This window comes from Silurus aristotelis, assembly GCF_946808225.1.
Source record: "Silurus aristotelis genome assembly, chromosome: 15".
Classification (NCBI taxonomy): domain Eukaryota; kingdom Metazoa; phylum Chordata; class Actinopteri; order Siluriformes; family Siluridae; genus Silurus; species Silurus aristotelis.
Window position 1 is genome coordinate 17,871,629 of NC_139588.1, and position 26,206 is coordinate 17,897,834.

The 26,206-nt window shown below is 37.3% G+C and overlaps 1 protein-coding gene across 4 annotated transcripts in view; it reads left to right on the plus strand.

The window, feature by feature from the left end:
- The window catches only part of col12a1b (collagen, type XII, alpha 1b), a 76,269-nt gene that overhangs the window by 18,274 nt on the left and 31,789 nt on the right, over positions 1-26,206 (plus strand). For 2 of the 4 annotated variants that reach the window (XM_083562371.1, XM_083562369.1), the window contains exons 14-46: positions 2,455-2,724; positions 4,917-5,183; positions 7,248-7,440; positions 7,520-7,644; positions 9,478-9,627; positions 9,839-9,958; positions 10,104-10,268; positions 10,600-10,746; positions 11,562-11,707; positions 12,730-12,859; positions 13,240-13,385; positions 13,783-13,912; positions 14,015-14,151; positions 15,211-15,340; positions 15,747-15,886; positions 16,281-16,413; positions 16,538-16,558; positions 16,946-17,085; positions 19,439-19,568; positions 19,735-19,874; positions 20,006-20,135; positions 20,297-20,436; positions 20,784-20,913; positions 21,021-21,160; positions 21,748-21,877; positions 21,965-22,104; positions 22,276-22,405; positions 23,421-23,560; positions 23,678-23,810; positions 23,920-24,059; positions 24,225-24,354; positions 24,494-24,633; positions 25,386-25,515. In XM_083562371.1, the coding sequence (XP_083418497.1) occupies positions 2,455-2,724; positions 4,917-5,183; positions 7,248-7,440; positions 7,520-7,644; positions 9,478-9,627; positions 9,839-9,958; positions 10,104-10,268; positions 10,600-10,746; positions 11,562-11,707; positions 12,730-12,859; positions 13,240-13,385; positions 13,783-13,912; positions 14,015-14,151; positions 15,211-15,340; positions 15,747-15,886; positions 16,281-16,413; positions 16,538-16,558; positions 16,946-17,085; positions 19,439-19,568; positions 19,735-19,874; positions 20,006-20,135; positions 20,297-20,436; positions 20,784-20,913; positions 21,021-21,160; positions 21,748-21,877; positions 21,965-22,104; positions 22,276-22,405; positions 23,421-23,560; positions 23,678-23,810; positions 23,920-24,059; positions 24,225-24,354; positions 24,494-24,633; positions 25,386-25,515 (4,713 nt within the window). The remainder of the gene's footprint in view (positions 1-2,454; positions 2,725-4,916; positions 5,184-7,247; positions 7,441-7,519; positions 7,645-9,477; positions 9,628-9,838; positions 9,959-10,103; positions 10,269-10,599; positions 10,747-11,561; positions 11,708-12,729; positions 12,860-13,239; positions 13,386-13,782; positions 13,913-14,014; positions 14,152-15,210; positions 15,341-15,746; positions 15,887-16,280; positions 16,414-16,537; positions 16,559-16,945; positions 17,086-19,438; positions 19,569-19,734; positions 19,875-20,005; positions 20,136-20,296; positions 20,437-20,783; positions 20,914-21,020; positions 21,161-21,747; positions 21,878-21,964; positions 22,105-22,275; positions 22,406-23,420; positions 23,561-23,677; positions 23,811-23,919; positions 24,060-24,224; positions 24,355-24,493; positions 24,634-25,385; positions 25,516-26,206) is intronic. The other 2 variants (XM_083562372.1, XM_083562370.1) reach the window with 1 other exon arrangement.

A 26,206-nucleotide genomic window follows, 5' to 3' on the forward strand; every position in this document is an offset into this window, starting at 1 on the left:
CACATCAAGTGTTTCGGCTTTGGCCCTGCTTTACAGGCCCATGACCCCGGGGAGGTTATTAAATTCAATACTGCGTGCCTTTTCAGCCATTACCCACTCTAAAGGTCATTTAAGAGGGGATTACGTTAAGACAACATAGCTTTTCTATGACATTTATTACAGACACAAAGTAGGTCTTTAAGGATCTATTGTCAGCTCTGATTGTAATTCCATGGAAGCTAATACCTCTCTGTAATACTCTTCTAATGGGGTCATGTAATAAGCATATTTCCACTCTTGTAATATACACTAATGTTGTCTATATTGTTCACAAGTTGGGACCCAATGGTAACTTTTCTTTGTGAAGCAGAACCCAAAACCCATTGAAATTTGGTTTCTAATCAAGGCTAAATATAATTACTGTACATATTTGTAGACTTTGAGGAGGATAGTGTTATATTCACACTGGAGGATGGTAAATTAGGACTTTGGATCCAAACATTGTGAGCCACACCATGCTGCCACTCCTGGGCCCCTGAGCAAGGCCCCTCATAACTGCTCAACTGTATGAATAGAATAAACATTAGTCACTCTGGGTAAGTTAAGTAGTTTTTTAGGTAGTCATTAATTAGCTTATACGCTGTCCATCTTAGAATTATTATTATTTTAAACCCTTCTTTAAAAAGATTAAAAAGTCATGGCTTTTTGTACATGGTTATGAAATGACACAAAAAAAGAAAGGAAAAAACAGGCACAAAAAGGGGAAAAATTCCATATATTCTAGCATGTGCCATAGATTTAGTATGGAAAAAACAGGTTGTGGATTTGCTGGCAGGAATTGCTCATGGCAAATTGTATGTGTGATGTCTGAGGCGACCCAATCCCTTCCATACCTGAAACCCATGCTCCTGAAGCTTTTAAAAACAGAGGTGGTAAGGTGGCAGCCAGCAGACAATATTCTGAAGACATTTCTTTTGCTGCACATGTGCAGTAAAACTAAGGAAATGAAAAGTGTGCCAGAACTGAAACGGAATGCTTAATGGGAATACTGCGTGTGATAGATTATTTTTGGCGTAGCTGTTGGAAAGATTTAGTCTGAAATCAGACAGAGCTTACTCATAGATCTATGAAATTGAGCAAAGCTTTGAGTAAATCTAATGCTTTTATCAGTCTTGAAACAAAAGCCCTGCTTTACTTTTCTATGTATTTTTGTGTAACAGTAGATGTGTTACTGTTAACCTGATGATAGGTCATTTCTTTTCAGTTAGTAACTTTTCCTTTGAGATCCAAAACTTAGAAGCCATTCAGTTAGTTTATTATGAGTATTATTAGAACTTTTAGATTTTGTGAACTGAGATGAAATAATGTACAAAAAATCAGCATATAAAACTGACATATAAAAAGCTTGGATTTAGTGTGTATTTTTAGTATGTGTGTATGTAAATTAAGGTTTAGCCCTTCACACACAGTCAGAACAGCTTTTCTAAACCTGAGGTTTAGATTTGACCGATCCCTAGAGCTGCAATGGGCAAATGGACACCATTTGCCTAAGGATTTAACCGCAACTAGCGGTGGTGGTGGAGTTCTTTTTTAAAAGACATAGCTCAAAAATCTCTCATAGATGTTCAGTTGAGTAGCGATCTTCTGAGTTTGAAGGCTATAGTCACATGTAAATTCGATTTTCATCAAACTATTCAGTGAGTTCTCATAAGCTGTGGTTGCTGGTGTTTGAATAAAAAAATACCACCCCCAGAAGAATAGGAATGTTTTGTAATAGTATAAATGTATTAAATCAAACCAGGTTTTTTATTGGTTTTGGGAAAGCTAGACCCAATTATTTTGTACCCTCAAACTGGTACAAAAGAAAATCCACCTTTATTGTAGCAGTAAAATCTCCATTTAGCCTTAATTTCCTGCTGCAACATACTAAGTGATTCTGTAAAAGTGCTACAGGGGTCTAGACTGGCATTTATTATAGACTTAACTGTCCAAGCTAACGTTAGCATTATAGTAAAAGCTTAATTTTCCAGCTAATATCCATAGCAACATATACTTTATATGATTTTTTGAAGGAAAATGGAAAGAGTTTTGTTTTGTGGTAAACAGTTCTGTTGGCATGTAAGCCATTTACGTTATCAACACAATTGGCACCATTAGAGGCTATAAATATAGAGGTAATACAGTCAATTATATATTGCTACTTTGAAAGCTACATCCCCGTGTGTGTCTGAACCCCAACTGTGAATTTATTTGGTCCTGCAGATACATTTATATTCTTTGCATTAGTACTCAGTGGGGAGAGGAAACTGGCAGCCAGCGATTAGTTGCTTCTACCAATTCATAAAAAAATAAATTGGAAGTCCCCCCAGAGAACCCATGTGGTTTTGAAAAAATGAAAGTTGCTGCAATTATAGCAAGTTGTTGCAATTATCCCTTAATTTTATTTTTACTAAGCTGTGTGTGTTTTCTTCACAGAACTTGGCTCACCCAGAGACCTGATAACTAGCGATGTGACTGATTCAAGCTTCATGGTGTCATGGTCAGCCGCTCCAGGCCGTGTCAGGCAGTACCGTGTCCGCTGGATGTCGCAGTTTAGTGACGAATCAGGGGAGAAATCTGTGCCTGGAGATGTGACAAGCACTCTGTTGGAGGGATTGAGCCCTGAAACGCGGTATCAAGTGTCTGTTTTTGCTGCTTATGGCATAGGAGAGGGCGAGCCTCTGGTGGGAGAGGAGACCACTGATGGTACGTTGTGTTTATTTTGACTGAAATTCTTTGAGTAATATTTTGTATTTTGTAGCTACATCTTGAAGATACCTTTTGGGTAACATTTTAACTAAAATGGAAACTTGAAGGGCATCAAGTGTTTTTTTTTTTTTTTTATGTGATCATGTGACAACGGAGACAGTAAATGGTTATGCCACTGAATTAAAATATTGGATTGAAGTATTAAGATTGGAGACAGTTGAATTTTCTGTCCTCCCAAAATATCCTGTAATTAAGAGTAAGGAATTAAGGCCAATACATTTTGAAGGATTTAATTTAAGTAATGTGTCCACTTCTTGCTGTGACGTTCAGATCATGGATTTTGCACTTAGGTGTGGTATTATGCCAGACATTTCCAAGACGTGTAGAAGTTGTCTTTGCAAGGTTTTTATGAGATGTCATGATTTTTGGTCGGAAATGCTATAAATGATTAATGCTGTAAATGATAAATATCAGTATTACTGTAGTCATACACAAGATGTCAGACACTATATTGGAGTGATGTTAAATGGACAACTAGTAATGTATATGGGTCAATTTAAATAAGGTCAGGCTGAATGTACAATACAATTTACATTCACAGTCAACTTTGCCTAGTTCTTGTAGTTCTTGTAGTACATGAATTACATTTACAAAGCATTTCTATTATTTCTATTGGCTCTGTTTTGCAAACCTTGGTTCTGTGAACCTCAAATCCATGCACCAAGACAATACAGAACAAACCAAACTTCTCCTTAGAAGAAATTTAACCTGGTCATGCTTGAAACTTCTTTTGGGAAAATCACTGCTGGTAAAACCACATTTATTTACAACTCAGCAAAGCCTGACCCCATGGTCTGATAAGTCTAATCAGATCGAGGTTTTGAGGTTAGACAGAGAGATTCTTTTATGCTGAGACTCTGCAGAAATGGCGGTATTCAGTCATATAAATATATAAATGGGGCTTGGAGTCTCCTTGGCTTTTCCTCAGTGGAAAAAGTGAGATGATGGTTGTGAGAGAAGGGTGGGGGGAAGATAACATCATGGCAATGAAGTGAAAGCATTTAAAAAACCATGCATCTTTGCACTGGCGGCTCTAATTTGTGCCGTATGTCGGAGACAGGCTCTAACAGGCCTTGGACACGCTTAGTTAAAGACTGTACGCCTTCTCTGTCTACACATGGATGTGCAAGGAAAGTCAGTGGAGGAATGGAAACTTGCTTATAATGCAAGGAGCCATGAGGAAGGGTTTTATTTTTTGTGGTTTTGTATTGACCTTAGAACCATTTTGGGCACTTCACTCCATTTCCTTTTAACAACGAGTCCCTATGCAATATATGCATTTTAAATGGAACTTGCGTTTTGGATGCAAAGGTTTGCTCAGGTCAGTCAGCACATTGGATCGCCACAATTCTTTCCGTTCATAAAAGCCTTCCTAGTAAAAGTCTTGGAGTCTGCCATTTCTTGGAACCACAAAAGATTTGGATGAGCATAAGCAAAAAATAATATAAATAAATAAATAAAAGTGAACAGATAGTCTTTGGCTCTGTTGAGCAGGAAATGACAGTCAAAATCTGCCTCAGACACACAGAAAATACTTCAGAAAAAGTAAAAATTTTGAGCATGATTTTATTCTTATCATAATTTAAAAGAGTAATGTGCAATTTCATGAAGGTTGATGTGTGTTTTCATGTGTTCAGTTCATCTGCCATCCCTAGATAATTTCTTAATAGGAACCATGTTCGGATGAATGTTATTGTAACATTAAATCCAACTTAATTCATCGGCTGTCTCTGGACTGTTTCATGAGTGCACAAAGGTGAATTGAGATCCACATAATACAGAAGTGAAAATGTCGCAAACCAAACAAGAAACGTTCCAAAAACTTTTTTGAAAGCCCAGCCTAATATTTTCCGCTGTTCAAAACACTCCTTTTCCCCAACCTTTGTTTGAGAACTAAATGTCCACTCAAACTACACTAATGCGTTATCTTACTTGTCTTTAGAGATGTACTTTGATTAGTATAAATGGTTCCATTAGTCAAACATTCCAGTAGCGTTTTGCAAAATACATTACTTCAGTGGTTTCTGACACACATACTGTGACACACTGTAAGCTGTCTAATGATTTAGGCATGTGCTAAAACTGTTCAGCTATTATTATTCTTATTGTAATGCTGTTTTTGTCTCCAGCTTCAGCTGCTGCTAAGGAATTAACCGTGTCCGACGAGACGGAGAAGACAATGAGAGTGAAATGGCAGGCGGCTCCAGGCCGGGTGCTGAGCTACAGAATTACATATACGCCCCAGTATGGTGGAAGACAGCTAATTGTGAAAGTGCCATACAACACGACATCCACCGTGCTGAAGAAGCTGCAGCCCAAGACCACATACGACATCACTGTTCACCCTATTTACAGGCGCGGAGAAGGCAAAGCAAGGCAAGGAGTAGGAACCACACGTACGTTGGCCTATAATTCAAAGCCCATGAGTCACAGGGGGGCATGTTTGTGGTTTTGGGTGTGCTAAGAGTATTTGTGTGTGTGTGTGTGTGTGTGTGTGTGTGTGTGTGTGTGTGTGTGTGTGTGTGTGTGTGTGTGTGAGAGAGAGTGAGAGAGAGACCTTAAGTAAACAGAAACTTACTTTAAGTAACAACTCCCAAGACAGTTTTTGTGAATTTTATTTTAGAATAGTATATTGAGTAGAACAATTCTCTTAATCCCCAACCCAAAAGCCGATATCTGTATCTTAATACATAACAAGTAATGCAATAATACACTCTGATATTCACATATTTATATATTTTAACATACAGTGCCTATCAAAAGTTTTACAACAACTAGTCTTTTATTGTTTTTTGAAGACACAAGCACGTTCCTTTAGTTTATATGCAACAAGCTGGGTATTGTAATGATATGAAGATTTACTTTGACCAAACAAATGTATACTGTATGTAAAGATGGTAAACTTTATTTTTAATGAAAAATCCTATATTAGCATGAATAACAGTTTGTTTCTCCAAACTTTCAGCTAAAGTACTTTGCTATGCCTGTTGTAAAACTTGCCAAAGATGTTCTTTACTAGTAGGATTTTTTTCTGAGCTTGCAATCCAGTTCATCCCATAGCAGTTTGATAGGATTTAGGTGCAGTGACTGGGCAGGCCTTTTTATGATAGATAACACTCCAGCTGACTGTTTGCGCTCCAATTAAAGCCTACAGACCTTGGATGTATGCTTCTGGTCATTGTCTTGTATACTAAAGTTGGTTCCATATAGACAGATCTTGATGGATCTGCATGGAGTTGATGTATTGGTTCAGTATTCCTTTCACCTGGAATAAGTCTTCAAACTTCCCTGCTCCGAAAACAGCCCAAACCATTAAGCTTCCACCACCATGTTTGTCTATAGGCGGGAGAAGCCGTCTGCTAACATTTTCTCTCCTGTTCCGCATTTTACATAAATTCTTCTGTTAGAGACAAAAATGTCAAATCTTGACTCATCTGTCCATAGGTCCTTCTTTCTTTCAAACACTGTCCAATTCTATTCTGACCCAGAATACTTGAAGTTTTAGCACCTTGGAAATGAAAGTTTTAGAAGTAAATACATTAACAGTAACTTTAAAGGTGAAGATATTTCTGAATGTAATGCAGGATCATTATGGACATTTTGACACATAGATGGACTGCCTTAAACCATCATATTTCCTAAAATGACTCGATAAACAGAATAATATTTGCAAGAGAATGTGAATCTATATTTTAACAGAATTTTATTTTTTAATTTTTTTGGTTGTGTGCTATAATTTAAAAACATTTGCATCTGGCAAGTTTTCCCAGACCACCACATTCACTATACAGTAATCACTATGCCTATTATTGTCACCCATTTAGTCAACAAAAGAATCAATGGTGATAGTTTAAATTAAAGTCTTCTTGCTAGCAATGCACATTGACACATTGATTTAGACGTAGCAGTTCCATACTAGGCACTTTGGTGTTTTGTTAAACAGTTTGCCTTAGAGAATATGTCTGCTCATATAAGAAAAAAGTTAATATAAAAGTTCAGGGAAGCTCAAATGTCAACACATAAATATAAACCAGTTTTATTGAATTTGATTGATTTTTTAATAGATCCACCAGTTTTATACTTATTAACGCGAGGGAACAAGCAGCAGTGAGTTGCTAATAATGGCAACTTTTATGTTTAATAATAATTATTAAAAAAATTAAATCCACAAACACTTCCTAATGCTCTAGGACCCTCCAAAATACTGAGGGCTATGAGGACAATTGAGGGCTATGATATCTGTGTTCAACATATATAGAGATGTTTATGCAAAGAACTATTAACTCTTTGTGAATAATTGTACTTCTATTAATAAGACAATTTGCTATTAATTCAAGTTAGTTCAAGTTAAGTTTTAAATGTTTTGTGTGTCTTCTCTCATGTAACTGGTGTACATATACATCCTTTTAGCATAAACATGTACTAAGATATCTGTCTGTGTTGGTCTGTTTTGCGTGCAGTGTCACCTTACAAAGCGCCAAGAAACCTGCAGACCTCTGAACCGACCAAAACGAGTTTTCGTGTGACTTGGGAACCAGCACCTGGAGATGTGCGTGGCTACAAAGTCACGTTTCACCCAAGTGATAACGAGGTGAATCTCGGAGAGTTGCTTGTGGGACCATATGACAACACAGTTGTCCTAGAAGAGCTCAGGTAGGGTGAAAAATGTTTTTTGCTTAAAATCTTTACTACACTTCATTTTACTAAAAATTGTTTCTCGGTTTGTCCGCAGAGCAGGAACGAAGTACTCAGTAGCCGTGTTTGGAATGTTTGATGGAGGGCAGAGTTTGCCTTTGGCTGGAGAGGAGAAAACAACACTTACTGATCCACCTGAACCCCCGGTCATGGACCCTCCTGGTAAAACTTTAATATACCTAATAATTATACGCTTTTTTTTTCAAGTTGAAGACCCTCCTCCAATGGAGAAATTGCTTTCTAAAAGGCTAATTCTTTCAGAAAACACTACTGACCAAAAATAATTCTAAATTAACTCTTATTATAGAAACAATATCATATTAGAATGTACTTATTCATTTAAACATGGGGTTTCAGCCAGGATTTCTACCTCAGCATCTGATCAATCAGGATCATCGTTACCCTGTGCACTGATTTTGTGCTAGCATGTTTTTCTGACTAATACATTGGGAAATGTTTTTGATCCTTCGCTGTTATCACTTGCCAGAGTTTGATTAGCTCCGTGCCGTTTCACTGTGTATAACAAGATGTCCCTACTTGTGCCGCAGCAAACAAACATGCCAGATGGAATGTAGCGTATGTGCCTACCACATCTTCTCCTTCATATTTTGCTGCTTTTGAGAAGTCTTCATGAAAAAGAAGTACACTGCTTCCAGTTAATATACGTTTTACAGCCAAGAGAAAGGGAAAAAAGAGAGAGCGAGGAAAATTGTGCAGAGTTGCCACAGAGCAGCATAAGGCTAGGAAAACGTTATGCTATCCAGTGAAAGCTGAGCTTACAGACTGACCCTGGGCAAAAAAAAATCTTTTTCAATGAACCTCAGACCGTTGAACCTTTGCCCAGTAGATTCTGATCAGAAGCCACATTTTGTGCTATGTCTAGACGAAGAGCTTATTCACTTCACAATAGCATTACTATTTCGCAAATCTCTAACCAAGTTGCTTTTTGTTTGACATTTGTTTTAAATAGATAGATTGTCGAAGCAAAAAACAGACAGAGAAGGAGGCAAGATCCTTTTCTGGTCTAACTCAGATGAGGAAAATCAGGGAATCTAGCCCTTGCAAAAAAAACTTTTGGCTTCTTTTTTTTATTTTTTATCGTTACATATGCATTTGCATTAGTAAAAAAATATTTTTGATTTAATAAACCAAAATGCACTGTTTACCCAAGAATTACTTCTGGCGTTATGTGCAAAATGGAAGTGGAAGGAACATACTTTAGTGCTTCTTTCCTGTTTTTGCTCTTAGCATGGATTTATTTATTTATTTGTATGTTTTGCTGAACAGCGATACCTGATTCGCAACACAGCTAGCCAAAATGAAACAGTTATGCCTAAAAAAAACTGTTTTTCCCGAATTAAAAAAACTAAAAACATTTTGAACGCAAAACTGTCTTTGTGTAAATAACTGCAGCTCTTTCTCCATATTGCAGACAGGATTCTGGCTTTGCACTGAATTAGTTATAAATAAATCAATGTGCTATAACGTGTTTCCAATTGCAGAGACAGAGGCAGTGCACTACAGTGCACTAGTTTCTTTGCAGGTGTCTGGAGCTCGGTGGAAAAAAAGGAAAAAGGGAAAAGAAAAAAAATTTTATGGCAGAGGAGGAATGTGCCATAACTCAGGGAGGGCTTTGCTCATATATCACTCATCTACAGACGTTCTTCTTCTTGAGGAGACAGAAACCATCATGCCGAGCCTCCAGGGCTGGATACCAGAGGAGACTGGATACTGCAGCACAATGTGGGGAAAAAGAGGGGAGAGGGATGTCATAAATCTGTGTACATTTTCCATTGTTTGAAAAAAAATAGAAATAAATATTTTCAAAACAAACGTGTGCTTTGGAAAAAATATCTTGTGTTTGTTTTTCTGCTTATTGCATATCCTGTTTGAATCTTCTTTCTTTAAACTTCCACTTGGATTCAGGGATTCCCTTTCGCATTTTTGAAATTGGGTCCCTATGTGACTGGTGTCCCCTGTATTCTTGTTCCACAGATACCAAGTGTAAAACTACGGCCAAAGCAGATATAGTTCTGCTTGTGGACGGCTCCTGGAGCATTGGACGTTTGAACTTCAAGACCATTCGGACTTTCATTAATCGCATGGTGGGCGTTTTCGACATCGGACCAGACAAGGTCCAGATTGGTGAGGTTCTGGTGCTTCGGCGCATTTTTTAGAAGCAGAGATTTATGGTAGTGACATAACACTTCTGGACACCAGATGTGAGCTTGGATTTGGGGCTCAGAAATGAGTTATTACCTGAATTTTGCAGCGTCCTTTACTTAAACGTGTGAAGAACATATAAAATAAAATGGAAATCTCCTGTAATCTGACATTTAATTTCCATCTTTTTTAGGTTTGGCTCAGTACAGTGGAGACCCCAGGACAGAGTGGAACCTTAATACTCATCGTACTCGAGACAGTCTCTTGAATGCTGTGAATGAACTGCCATATAAAGGCGGAAACACCATGACGGGTATTGTGGTTTAATTCACAACACTTATCCATGTTTACAGAATAAAGCTCATACACATATTTAATAAGTTTTCTCTTGAGAGTCTCTTACCAGGCTAAATCTTTGCTTTGTTGATTTTATTTCCTTCTTACACTCTACTGAACAGGTCTGGCTCTGAACTACATCTTGCGGAATAACTTTAAACCCGAAGTGGGCCTCAGGCCTGACTCTCGTAAGATCGGTGTCCTCATTACTGATGGCAAGTCACAGGATGACATTATTGCTAGCTCCCAGAACCTGAAGACCGAAAACATTGAGCTTTACGCCATTGGTGGGTGACCAAATAAATCATGTTTTGTATAGTATTGCTTTTTTTTAACTGAAAAAAATGGTACTTTTGTATCAAAGTTGATATTGTAGTGCTTTATTAACATTTTTGCATTTGTTATCATTTTGGTAATTTCATGAAACCAATCACATTTGATATATTTTATATATACGTTATTATTTGATTTGTGCTATAACCATAAACCCTCTGTCCAAAGCTAGTCAAGAGTCAGTAAGCTAGTCAAGATTTTAAAGATGGACTACTTTTTTTTAGACATTCAAAGGTTCTGTAATGAATTTAGAAGCAACAATACACATTATGGTTGTGTCTCTAGGTGTAAAGAATGCTGATGAGAATGAGTTGAGGTCAATTGCCTCTGACCCAGATGATATCCACATGTACAACGTTAATGACTTCTCGTTCCTGCTGGACATCGTTGATGACCTCTCAGGAAATCTCTGTAATAGTGTCAAAGGACCAGGTAAAGTCCATTAAAAAGCTTTTTCAATATGACCATTGGTTTTGATGCTGTGGTTGTAATGGGAAGGTAATGAGTTAAGGAAGGATTAGATGTGCACACTTGAATTGTGTTTGTTTAGATTAAGGCAAGAATGGTAGTCTGTAGTCTAGACACAGGCAAATTCAGAAAATGTTAATTCCAACTAAAACTAGTTAAAGATTATAGTTTCACAACGCACAGGAAGCCGAAAGGTTTTATACAGCCAATGGGTGTGTGAATAAAATGTGTTGTGAAACGAGTTAACAGTTATGGCCACATGCTCATAATGATATACAAATGTAAAAAACAAAATGCGACATATGGTGTACAGATTATGTCACTGCACTGGTGTTGCAACATCTGACTTCATTGTAGTCTTAAGGCTGAAGCTGGAAAAGACCTTCTATTGTGATATTGCAGACTGTATAAACTTAAAGAGAATGATTGTAAATCAAAGCTGCGCAAGTTGGCCGAGGTACACCTTCAACAGTCTTAGCTGTTACTTCTTTGTGTTAAAAATACATTTCACAAAAAGAATAACAATGCCATAACAATCTACAATGAAGTCCAGAAATTGAGCTCAGTTCCTCTCGGGAGCATATCAGTGATTTACCACACGCTGAATGGTTACACTATATTCTCAACCAGGCCAGCACCCAAAACCATTGATATATTGTCCACTTCACCTTTTATTCGAATGAAACGAATCCACCTCAGATAAATTTGTTTCTTGTGTAAATCCTAGTGTGCGAACTGTTTTCCATTGCTCTTTGCCTTTTTTCCATCACTTAATGAAGGAGGAGGAGGTCCAGGGACTCCCACTGATCTAGAGACATCAGAGGTGACTCACTATACCTTCCGTGCAACTTGGATGCCCCCTGATGAACCTGTGGAAAGATTCCGGATTGAATATGTTCCTCTGGCTGGAGGCAAGACTGAAGTGGTGAGACTCCTTGAATGCTACTGGTGTGGTGCTTTCAAAGGACACTTTAAGCAAAAATAAAACTTGTCTCTTTTGGTCAATCGGTATGGTGTCTGATATAGTTATAGAGCTATACTAGCACTGTAGAAATTGCTTATCTAAATTAGCAAATCGAAATACAGATATCACCGAACTAATCAAGTCTAGTTTTACACACCCAGATCTAGCAGTATTATGAGCTTAATCAGTTCAGGCAAATCAACTTGTATCTTTTAACTTGTTTTCTGTAGAATCTTTTTATAGCATTGGAGTTTAACTATAAAATTAATGATGCACACTTCAGACACCAAAAAACACGTCTTGTTTGATTGATAAGGAAGCAAAGGTGTAAAATATCTATTTTAGAAGAAATTTTGTTTTTTCTCCAGTGATATAGACTACACATACACACCCCATCATCAGTTAAAGTACTAATTTACAAGATACACTTTTGAACCAGCCAGTTGGGATACATTTGCAGTGCCTGGTTTCTCCACAGAATTTTTTCCACTCATGTGCCCAGTGTTTTCCATCGGCTTATTAGAGGCATCATAAAGTTGAGGCTTTTGTGGCTGGGCTTGAGTTACATGCACCACAGTCTTCAGGAACTGACTCCACATTGCTATGACTTTTTATTGGACCTCTTACAGTGGAAACAACTGCTATTATATGTCTGATTACATGTTACATCCCAGCTATTCTTATATGTAGACATTACATTTTCCTCCAGTTATTTTTCTAATATATTATAAGATACTCAAGGAAGCACAGCGAGGTATGATCTCATTGTCAATTACTTCTTTGTTTGTGGATATTAGAATTTTGTTTAGCTGCAATATTGGAATATGTGATGGTCTCAGAATTGGGTTGTAAACCAGAACTTTGCTAGTTTACTGTGATCTATAGAACATTTTTGTTGTTAATGGTACAATAACCTACTTTTTTTATGATCTATGGAACATTATTTGAAGGCTATTTTATTTATTTTTGATTTCTTTGATCAGCTGTATGTAGATGGTGAGGAGAACACTCTTGTGCTGACCAACCTGACCCCTGACACAGAATATGCAGTGAGTGTGTTCTCCATTATTGGTGAGGAAACCAGTGAACCCCTCAAAGGCACTGAAACCACCTGTAAGTTGTAAAAGCATTTGCTTTCTCTGTACTGTTTCTTTTACTCATCCACCAATTTCTGTAACTCATCCTACTTTACTTTCAAGTTCATAGGTGGACTGTTACTGACTATTTGTTTATATTACTATACACAATGAATTAGTTCTCAGTGAATTTTGAGATTTGAAATAATATTAAACAGACTGACACATAATTAACATGCTGTCTACAAAATAGACTGAAGAACATTGGAGAGACTTAAAAAAGTTGTAGTGGCCATCATAGTGCCTAAATTCTCATAAATATAAATAATATTCTCAAAAATACTCATATATTACTCATTATTTTGGACAATCTGTCCTCTGTGGCTGTAACACCTATACTTCTGCTTACTTTTACAGTGCCCCTGGATGCTGTAAAGAGCATGACGGTCTATGACGAAGATATAACCAGCATGAGAGTGAGATGGGAGACGGTAGTAGGCGCTAGTGGCTACATGCTCAAGTACAGTGCCATTAACGCCACTGTGAAAACTGAGGAGAAAGAGGTGAGAGCTGGACCACATGCAAATGCTTACTCAGCTTTTCCATATCCACTTCATGAAGCATGTTGGCAAGGTTTCTGCCAGTGGTTCCTCACTTCCAGATGGTAAAATGCAAGAAAGCTATGTTTTTACTGTTTTGTTTAGGCAAGTTTGTTAAAAAATTTGACTTCTGGGACGTAAGAAGGTAATGGCAAAGATTAGTTCATGTTGGGCATGTGACAGCAGTTTCTCCCTGAAGTCATTGCAGTGATGCTGTGTATTTTCTTTTCTTCCCCAAATTGGGAAGAGACATTAGGGAACAACTAGTTATCAATGAGGCATTAAAAAATGTGACAAGTACTGTCTAGCTTTTCTGCCTCCTGTCTAACATCCGCTCTCTCGATCTCTCTCTCTTATGCAGATGCGAGTTGGGGAAAATGTGAACGATGTCCAGCTGCTGGAGTTGATTCCTAATACGGCCTATGCTTTATCCCTGTTTGCGCTACATGGGGAAGCCGCCAGCGCTCCCCTCATCGACCAGGGAGTCACTTGTACGCTAACCTACATTCATATTCAAACTGATTTACCGGTTTACTTTCTGCTAAACCATATAACAGACTTCTGCTCCTAATCTCTTTGTCTGCTTCTCACAGTACCGCTCCCTCCTTCTGGCAATCTGCAAATCAGCGATGTTACCCACAGTTCCATGCGTCTGAACTGGGATGCAGCTCCAGGAAGGGTTATAAAGTATGTCATCACCTACAAGCCTGAAGGTGGAGAGATAGCTGAGGTACTGTACACTTCATCTGTTCTAACATATAACAGAAAAACAGTCATACCACTATGGGTGGTTCTTTTTTATAAATGAAACTGAGTTTGAATAAATATGACACTATAAGTATGCAGCAGTGATTGACAGAGGGAAATAAATAGACAAAGGAAAGAGCACTGCTCCTAACTTACATAAATCTTTTTGGGCACAAGTACCACAGTTAATGTGTGCTAAACTGTGAACATTGTGAAACTTGAATCAAGACCAAGAGAAACTCCCAAGCCCCCATTCATGTTTGAAACTTAGCTCTGTGGTCACTCAAGTGATGTTACCATTGGTACAATTTTCAAAAATAAAATTCAGTCCTCTTTAATGACTAATAATTGGTCAGCACTTGTTACATGGTTGTAAGTTCAAGTTGGACCTAGAAAAGAATCATCATTGCTGGTGGGTTTGCTACACATTTATTCATTGATATATTTAGTATATACTTAAGCCTGAGGCGTGCTTGTATAGTGGCAGGACTGTTATAATAATGTTGTATAACCAGAATTGTGGCTGGACTTTTATTCATTAATTAAATCTGAATCCTCATAGCAAGAGGTCACATTACCGTTTTTGTAATTTTTGTAATTATATATTTTAGGGCTACTCAATGGATTATATTTAATCGCCATTAATCGCATGATTGTCATGAGTTAACTCGTGATTAATCACAACTTAATGGCACATTTGTATCTGTTCTAAATGTACCTTAAATTAATACTTTTCAAGTTTGTAATACACTAATTGTTACAGATATTATAAATTATTATATTTTATTATTATATAAATTTCACTCAAAATCTCCCCCTTTTTTATTGATTATTTGATATTTATTAAAATAGTTTACACTCTGGAAATTGTTCTTTTAATATTAATTTATTTTGCGATATGTATATATATATATATATATATATATATATATATATATATATATATATATATATATATATATATATATATATATATATATATATATATATATATATGTTTGATGTGTGTACCCACATTTTTATTGCAATGTTTTATTGACAGACTGAGGTCCCTGGTGATATCACTACTCTGGATCTCAATAACCTACGCTCTCAAACTGAGTATGATGTTACTGTGACTCCTGTGTATAATGCAGGAAAAGGAAGCAAAATGACTGGTAGCGCGATCACAGGTGAGGTTTTGTTTTTGAGTCATTCTTCAGGAGCAGTGAAAGACTTATATGTACCATAATATATTTATTAGACTGTCAGTTCACAGATTAGTCCTTGGCTGACGAAAGAACGGCTGTGAGACATTTCACCAGCTCTGTCGTCTCTGTCATCAGAATGTTTCCAATGCAATTCATCAATCCACAATAATACATTAGTCATTGCATGGGGCAATGTTTTTTTACAAATTCCAGCTGATTCACTGGGCTGTTATTTTACTGTTACAACAAGCTTTTTATTGTAGACACAAACATACCAGCTCACGCAACGATAATTTGTGGGGCCAACATTAGAAAACATATATTAGAGCTTAAGTCATGACTAATAGTCTTATAAGTGGGCCACCTTCTTCTATGTTACTTGCTGCAGATGTGGTGCCAGCCCCAAAGAACCTGAGGTTCTCTGAGGTGACACAGACCTCATTTAGAGCCACTTGGGAACATGGAGCCCCGGATGTCTCCCTCTACCGCATTGGGTGGGTTAAGAAAGGCGGGACAGATTTCGAAACTGTAAGTTGATCCAAATTGCTTCAATTGTAATTCAAAAAACATGATTGGGATTGTGGAAATGAATTAGAATGTGACAGTATTTCTATAGTCTGTTCTGTAATACTTTCTTGCTAAAATTTAGTCCCAATCACCAAACCAAATAATTAGGAGCAAGGAATCTTCTTGAGATACAGCTAAGGAGAAAGAAACCTTGTATAGAACTAATGTTTTGAATATTACCAAAATCCGTAGGCTGTAGGTAAAGGAAACAAGTTAGTCATAGTCACTAATTAATCCTTAAAAAGAGAAGGAATTGTAGTTCTCCAGAATCGGAGTGTGATGCAGATTGAAGCAGGAGCTTGTGACATTAAATACCTGGTAATAGGTTTCTAAAACTAAGATTATGTTTCTCAAGACTATACTGAGCAGCGAGGAGACGTCTCATGTTCTTACCAACTTAGACCCAGACACTCCGTATGATGTTACCGTCACAGCCATCTACCCTGATGAGTCAGAGAGTGAAGACCTGATTGGAAACCAACGTACATGTAAGTTAGATTTACCCAAATGAATGCACAAATGCAAATACATTCTCACTTACCTTAGCTTCAAAATACCTACCTCATTGGTCAAACTGAAATAATGTACTGTTCTTTTAACATCTTTTTCTAGTGTCAAAGATCATTATGCCTGGTATGTTGTTTTAAACAAGAAAAATTATTGAGATTACATTCATGGAAATGTGCTGGTCATGAAAAGAATAAAAATTGCATGTGCATTACTGAACGCTAATAGAAAGTGTCAATTACAGCAATCATCCACCAGAAACACCATTCATCCAACCATTCTGTCACCCATCATCTCGTCATCAATTTCATTCATTGCCAATGTCATTAGCTCTCAGTCTCGGTGTCATTATATATGCATGTGCATACATAACCTGCCCGGCTCCACTGTGTCCACATTGTGAAACGTGTCTTCGTCACCATCACCATGTGCTTCTCCATTCAGCTTCCAGGACTGAGTGTTGTAAGAATAGCACAAAATGACATGGTTAACCTATGCTCCATCTTCTACCAGCTCCCAATGGACCGCCACAGAATTTGCAAGTTTTTAATGCTACTACCACCTCTCTGACTGTGAAGTGGGACCACGCTCCTGGCCCTGTTCAGAACTACAAGATCGACTATCAGCCAGTGGCTGGTGGAAAAACTTTGTCTGTAAGTCTTTCTGCACCCAGTCACCCCTCATTGAAGAGCAGACCTTATAATCACAGTGTAATGGGCTGCATTTAACCCACTCGATATATCCAGCAGAACTTTCCACATTACTAACACAAAATATGTTTTACAAACATAGTTGAGCCTTATGTTATCAATTACAATAGGGTACCCCCTGGAAACTTGGAAACTCTTGTTCCATAAGCTTCAACAACACTTGGAACAAAACACTATCTCTGTTAAATGTCTCGAGTCATGAGCAATTTATGTGAAAAGAACGCCGCTGGTGCGATTAAGCTAATTATGTAAATTATTGTTAACTGTACAAAATCCCATCAACAATGCTTTGGGTGCTTATTTGTTTTTTGTTTTCCCCATTGTGTAAATCTCCAAGTTGGCAAAAACAACAAAGATTTCTTCCCAAGAACATAGTTAGATCATGAATTTAAAATCAAATTGCTAACAGATACTGGGTATCCAGGATAACACCACCAGATAGCCACTCTCGCCACTTGTTCTGTCAAGTTTCAAATATAAAAACGCACAACACAAACCAAGAATGGATCCAAATCCAGTCTGACAGAACTAGAGAGGACATTACAGAGGACAACACAGTGGAAGACTATGTTAGGAAATGTGCCTAATTTTTTTTATGCTGCCATTTTGAACAGTGTTTAAATTTCTGGGTTAAGACAGAATGTAACACACTATCCTTTATTTTATCGTCTCAGTCTCTAATTTTATTTCTGTATATTCATATCCATGAGACCTGTCATCCTAAAATAATTAAAATATTTCACTTAATCGGTTGGTAAAAGAGATCCTGTGAGAGCTAGAGCCTGAATATTTTGTTTTCCAGTACCTTTTCTGAGAAATTACATGTTGGAAGGGTGTGCTTTATTTTCTTAGATTGTGTTGAGAATCATTGCTGGCCCACATTTTGTACCGTTTAAGCTCCACCACACATTAGCCAGGTGTTCAGAGTTTCTACAGGTGCCCAGGTAAATGGGAATTATAAAAGCTGCATCCAACCCTGTCTAGCATGGGAGACCTTAAACGCTAATCTGGAAAACTGACCACAAGGTTAAATAAGATCATAACTATCAAGACAATCCCAGTTGTTTGAAAACAGAAACACTTCCCGCAATGGTCTTAAAGCAGCTGGAAAATTATGTTTCTGACTCATTACTTAATAAACGCCAATGACGTGAACTTTACAATGAGAGGAACTAAATTGTGGGTTATTTGTCTTTTCACACATCATTAGTGTAATATTTAGATTATGTCACTGTTTCAGAGCTTACTTTTTCACACAGAGTACATGTCCATTTACAGCTCAAGACTTTTTGCTTTGACCAAGATTATTTAAGAATTTGAACTGATACTGTTGTCCACATTACATAAATGTTGCATACATTTAAATTTGGGGCTTATGATTTTAAGCAGATTGCAGTACAATATTTAAAAGTAATTACTCATAATAAAAATAGTCATTAAGTTAAAAAAAGATTCATTAATAGACACGTCATTTTCCATTAAATAATATAGTAAACAAACAATCAAATCTTATCTTTAATATACATAAAAAAATGTAATGCCTGCCATGTGAATTAAAATCTTTGACTGTGGCTTGAACTTCTTTATTGCATGTATAAAAATAAACAAGGGACCAATTCACTGCCTCCAGACTCAATGAATTGTGTATTGCTACGCAACAAAACACAGTACTAGGGCATCTGTGGGGTCATCAGGGAAGAACAGTGGAACGTTTTAGAGTAGCCAAGTCAGTCTTCTAATTTAGATACAATCACTAGATCCACCGAAATGCCTCAAAATGGAAAAGCATTTGGCAAAGCAATGCAATGGAAAATCATGAGAGTATGCTTTTGTCAGCGAGCCAAAGACCTGATGTGGTTATAGCACATATGGTCAAATACTAATTTATATGTTTCTTAAACTGTCAATTCAGCTTATGTTTAATCGAGCACATGAGGTCCACATTTCCAAAACACATAAGCCCAGAAATACTCTGAAAAAAAAAAACGTACTGTAGATTTGATTACAACTCATGTGATTAGAATTTGCCTGATAAATGTAAAGGTTGGCTTCAACTTTGTGTTGGACAACACAGTCTAGGTTTTTTTTGTTGCTTCTAAAATCTACTATTAGCCCACAAACTTAATAAAGAGGGTTTATTTAGTGGGGTGTACCAATGCGATGCTGTGACGAAGGTTAGCACCTCATCAGCATGTCGGCCAGTGTTTTTTTTTTAGATGACTTGGTTTTTAAAAGGGAGTTCCAATCATTTGTCCAAAGCAAACATCAACTGACTGCTGACATCTATTCCAAACAGACTCAGGTTGGAGGAAAGAAGAACAGTGTTATTCTTCAGAAGCTGACTCCTGACACGGCATATTCCATCACTGTAGCGGCTGTGTACCGCACAGGAGAGCCCAAAGACATTTCTGGGCAAGGAAAGACAAGTATGTGCTTTTTTTATCTTTTCAAGAAAATACGAAAGGTGTTTTTATGATTTAGGGAGACAATTTCGCAATTCTTTTACATAAAGGAGTTCAGATGGGTATATAAATTAGACATGTTTGACAATCAGATTGAGGCTGCAATACTAAAGTGTTTGTTCGCTTCCAGAACCATTAGGTGGGGTGCGAAACCTCCAGGTCATAAACCCAACCATGACCACACTGAATGTACGCTGGGAGCCAGCTGAAGGAAAAGTAAAGGAGTACAAAGTTATATATGTTCCTGCAGCCGGTGGAACTGAAGCTATGGTAGGACTGGTATTACTGTCAATTTGCTGTTTCTCTTAATGAGAATGGATTTTCTGATTTTGCGACATGAATCATTAAGTAATTTTGCTTTGAAGCTCAGATTGTACATCCATTATACATTTAATGAACAGGAACAGGTATCAGGTACAACTACCAATACGGTTCTGAGAGGCCTGCAGCCAGACACTCTGTACACTGTCACTGTGTACCCGGTTTATGCTGAGGGTGATGGCAGTAGGATGTCAGAAAATGGAAAGACAAGTGAGTTTTACAATTGTTGGTGTTCATTTATTAGCTAGTTATATTTGTAATTTAAAGAGTTGTATTGTGTTCCTTTTGTTTGACTCTATCAAACAGTGACAGATATCCAAAAACCAACATTGTAAAACAAAATAAAAATTAGGGTTTTTTTTGTCCTGCAGGGGCCCTTGGAGGAGTAAAGAATTTGAGGGTCACTGACCCCACCATGACCTCCCTCAATGTCAAGTGGGAACCTGCTGATGGGGTAGTACGCCAGTACAAAATCTTCTATGTCCCTGCAGCTGGAGGCACCGAGGATATGGTGGGGCTCGCCGAAACTTGTTCTGCTTTTGGTTTTGTTTGTTACAATGCATATTTGTGCCTTATTCGAAAAGTTCCTCTTGGGTTCATCTACAAAAACAAAAAAAATCCAAAACTATATATATACCAGATGTTTGGCCTAAACAGATAGATAGAGCCTGACAGTTTTAGCTGAACCATCCAGTCTTCAATTTTCACAATTTTCGATATTGTGATAGACTTTTTAAGCAAAGTATACAAGTTTCTCATTTCCAGACCATTAATACTGTCTTGCATAAAGATATGCAATTATGCTGTGAAATAAGTTAAAATGTAATTCTGGTTATATTTTGGTCATTTTCTGAACAGGAACAAGTTCCTGCAGGAACAACCAACATTGTACTGAGGAACCTTCAGCCAGACACTCCTTACACTGTGTCAGTTTTGCCAGTATATCCAGCTACAGAGGGTCGCCGCCAGTCTGAGAATGGAAAGACCTGTGAGTATCACATTATTGTCACCTCAGTTCTCTTGTTGTTTATGATCGAATAGCTTTCAAAAGTGACTTATAAATCCTTGTCTTAACGATTTGTTATCACTTTCCAGTGCCTCTTGGTGGTGTTAGGGGTCTCCGTATCACTGATGCCACCTTCACCACACTGACAGCAAACTGGGATGCTGCTGACGGGAATGTTCAAGGCTACAAAGTCATCTACATGCCCACAGATGGAGGCCCTGAGCTTGTGGTAAATCCTGTTCCGGCTTTTTTTCTTTCACATCACTACAATGTTGACATCACACATGATGACAGGAAAGGTTTTCTGACATGTGTAATGTAAGTGCCTGGCTTAAGCCTGCTGACTGAAAAGGCTAGTCTTTGTTGTGTTCCAAATGGTATTTTCACATACAAAGATGAAAAGGTTGCTGAGATTTTAAGTCCTTGAACTTGAGAGCTCAAATCCTCTTTGACATGCCAGTGTTCAGGATCACTTGAAGCAACTCAAGTGTTACCAGCATACCATTTGGAAATGGATATTTGACATTTCTATTTGTATGCCAATGTTCAGGATTGCTTGGAGCAAACCAAGTGTGAAAAGGATACTATCTCAAAATGCAATTTATTTTTCAATTGCCTTGGCATTTGGCAATGGATCTTTCAGGAATTTTTACAATACTTATTTAAAATTGGCAGGCATATACCATGAGGTTTGAGTTAGAATTTTTAAGAACAGAGAGAAAGAGATCAGTTGAACAGGAACTGTATTTATTTATTTTTTTTTCCTATTTTCAAGCTTTGCCAGCCTGGTAGAATGTTTTCTTTTCCACTTCACAGGAACAAGTATCTGAAAGCACCACTTCTTTTGTGATGAAAAGCCTTAAACCCAACACTCTATACACGGTCACTGTGGTGCCTGTTTATGCTGAAGGAGATGGACCACAGCTCTCTGATAAGGGCAGAACAAGTAAGTAATTATTCAACATCCAATATTGGAGGGCTGTAATCAGCTGATTATGTTGAGCAAACTTTAATACAATTAAATTGTTCTCAGAACCTCTGGGTACTGTGAGGAACCTGCAGGTTACAGATCCAACTATAAATACACTCAACGTTCGCTGGCAACCCGCTGAAGGCAGCGTCAGAGAGTACATTGTCATTTATACCCCTGAAGCTGGTGGTGATCAAGAAGTGGTAAGACATCCTGATTTTTGTTGAAATATTTTGAACTCTTTACACTTTATCAAGACCTGATGGGGAAAAAAATATTCCCATATTTTCTCAATGATGCTTATTTTCTAAAATGCTACATAAATAACATTTATGCAGCAATTAAAGAATGGACACCCAATTGTGTGTGAACAGGAACAGGTCCCTGGGACTACCACCTCCACCATTCTGAAGAATCTGCAGCCTGACACAAGATACACTGTTACTCTGGTACCTGTTTACCATGAGATGGAAGGGAAACCCCTTTCAGAAAATGGAAAGACAAGTAAGATAATATAAGATAAGATACGATAAGATAAGATATACCTTTGTTCATCCCACAGTGGGAAAATTTCTGTGTTACAGCAGCAAAAAAAAAAAAAAAAAAAGTGCAAATATATATATAAAAAAAAAGTGAAACATAACACAATGTATAAATACAAAAGAAGAAAAAGAGACCATGAATAGGTAGTTACGCTATCAAACATATTGCACATCGGTAATATCGCACGGTTTTAAATGATTTTTATTGCACATTTATTGCAATAAAACTTTGTTATTGTTATTATAGCACAGTTAAACAGTAATAACAGTGTATATTTTAGTAACTGGTTTACTCTGTAAGTCACAGATTGGATAATAAGATATATTAACTCATTTCCACTGCTGGCATTGCACAGGAAAATCTAAAATTTATAGTTCATAAGGCTTCTGTTACATTAGGAGTTCATTTTTGGACCTAAAAAAACTGGAACAAAATAATTACAATTTATTTTGACAAATCAGATCCACTAGAATTGCTGGCTGGTGCAAACCTCAAGCTGCATTCAGGGTGTTGTGATTTTAGACTTTTTCAAAATTATGATACAATAATATTCTATTTTATTCATATTATATTATATAATAAATGAATGCTATATATAACAAGAAGAACAGTCACAGAAAGTGCTTTCTGGGTTTTGATCTACAAGGTTACAGCAAGTCTCTGTCACACAACTCCATGGTCCCTTCCTAGCAAAACTTCATTGATATTGCACAGCTATTTTTTGTGGGTTTCCTCTGGGTTCTCTGGTTTTATCCCCTCTCCTAAAAAAACATGTTGGAAGGAAGATTTGACTACTGCCCCTAGTTGTGAAGGTGTGCATGCATGGTGACACACCAGGGTGCATTCTGATCTTGTGCCCAGTGTTTCCACTTACTGAAGATAATGAAAAAACCTTCATACTGAAAATAAACAAACAAAAACACTTTTGCTGAATTTTGAATCACATAACCTTATTAGAAAACTTTATTGTCACCAGAACCACTGGGTGGAGTTCGGAACCTGCAGGTAACTGACCCAACTGCAAGCACACTAAATGTACGCTGGGAGCATGCAGATGGAAATCCTCGCCACTACAAGGTTTTCTATGTAACACAACCAGGATCAGAGGAGAAAGTGGTAAAAACCAGATGAACGTTTTCTTGCCTGTTAAAACAAATCTATCACTTTATTTTGTATTAACACTCGGGCATGTTATAATATATATACTTTTTTGCTCAATCTTATTCCCAACAGGATCAAGTTTCTGGTAGCACTACCTCCACTGTTCTCCGTAACCTAGATCCCAACACGGTCTACAAAGTCACATTATTGCCCATTTATGAACAAGACGTGGAGGGTAAACGCCAGTCTGAGAATGGAAAGACAAGTATGTTCAGTAATGTTGTAGGGTACTGGGATCAGTGATGTCCTGTGGTGGGTTCGGATGGTCCAGTTTACATCACATTAGTTCATGTTGTCCTGTGTTTTTTTTACAGAGCCTCAGGGTGCAGTGAAGAACCTTCAGGTGACAGATCCTACTGTTAACTCTTTAAGGGTGCGTTGGGACCCAGCTGATGGTGATGTTCGTCAATACAATGTCTATTACGTGCCTACTGCTGGAGGTCCTGAAAGCATGGTATGTAGTCACAGCATGTATGCAGTTTGAAGTTAATAAAACCCCTGACGCAGGGTTTGAACATTAACCTTACTGAAACAATGACATACCTTTGTTTATCCCACAGTGGGAACATTTCCATGAAATTCTGCTTCATAATACCAATTCTGCTAACTTTTTCATTAGACTCAGGTGTCTGGAGTTTCAACTAACACAGTTCTCAGGAACCTACAGCCAAACACAGAGTACACAGTCAATGTGGTGCCAGTGTATTCCGATATGGAGGGGAAGAGAAAGTCAGAGAAAGGAAAGACAAGTGTGTATCAGTCATTTCTTTATGCTACATATGCATTTACATTCAAGCATAACATAATAAGGCTTTAACATTTATTGCAAATATGTAGTTTTTGATTCTGCTCCAAACTTATGACAATACTTTATAATCTTTTATCAAGAACCTTTGGGTGGAGTAAAGAACTTGCAGGTAACTGAACCAACTACCAGCTCCCTGAGAGTGCGCTGGGAGCCCGCAGAAGGAAATGTGCGCCAGTACCGGCTCTTCTATGTCCCTGCTACGGGAGGTGCTGAGGATATGGTGAGATATGTAAACAGCTTTCTACATTTGTCTTCTTTGCCCAATATGCTTTACTTCATATTTGAGACATCTGTACAGACAAGCATTAACTATACTTAAATTACAATTAAACATTAACATGAAACATTTTTACCAAATACAAAAGTGTTAAATTTACTCTTTAGATAATAAATCTATGACTAACAACTATGGTTAGGATATAGAAGCAAGGAAACACTTTTATTTGGGTGAATTTTTAGTTATTAAAATAATCTTGCTAATAAAAACTTGTCAACTAATTGCAGAATATTTATCATTTAGATATGCCCATTGAGAACTGGGACAAAATCTACAATATCTTAAACTAAAATATTTACAAAATATATATTTTTCACAAATTTCAATAAAAGTAAAAATAAAAAAAAGTAAAGGTATTAGGAGTTTTCTCCAGGTACAGACAAAAGGTAAAACACATTTTTTTCTTAGGGATATTAGGAAGTTATATTATGAATCTGAATTTTAATGGTGTGAGAATGTGTGTATGCAACATAGGCTTCTGCCTATGCCTACACAATGAGACTATGATATACAGTAAGGTTCAACTTTAATGGTTAATGGGAAGTAAAGTTCAGTCCCACTTTAAGACAACCACCGATATGCATATATTACTTTCTCATACAAAAAATACCAACCATTCATTTCTTACTTATAGATTTTTCGAAGTTCTACAGCAGTTAATTTATTTTTAATATACTTGGCTCATGTGTTAACAGGAGCAAGTATCTGGAGGAACCACGAACACAGTACTTAGGAATCTTCTATCAGATACACTCTACACTATAACTGTGGCTCCTGTGTATCCTGAAGGAGAAGGCCTTCGGCAGTCAGAGAAGGGAAAGACACGTGAGTGGTCTGCAAGAAGTTCCTCATCGCTGTTTGTGCATCATGATGTATAATAAAAAAAAATAATGGAATTAGCTAGGTTCTCTGTGCACCAGCACATTCTGTACTTTTCTTTAAAAACGGAAAAAAATAATGTTGTGGAAAGATTTGGTTGGCTTATGTTTGTTTGCCTTGCATGAGTCTGGACGGTCTGATCACTCTCGGCACACTGGCCTTATTTTTACTCGGCATGTCATGCTTACTCAGCAAATCCCCTGTCTAGAGAAGGCTGATCGAAGAGTTTGTATTTCACTGGAGCATGACTGTATAACAACTCTTCAGTTCTCTCTAACACCCTTTTAAGCAACATTAACAGCAACAGGGAACTATTTCTGTCTTCCCAAGTCCCTTGGTGACAATTACAATCCAATGATTTACAACACTACACGATCCCCTAATGTATCATACATTAATGCAATGTTTGCCAAGTTCTCCCATGTTTTACTTATTAATATCTGAATAGCAAAAGTTATTATGCTCGATTTACATTGCATAATGCTGTACGTGGATGTTGAGTGAATCCGGACACAATACTGTACTTGTCCTCAATGCCCCAGTGCATGAAGAATTTAGAACTTGTGTAGAAGTTGTGGATATTTCTCAAATTGAGAGCGAATATAAAGCAGCATTTGTTTATAACTAGATCATGTTG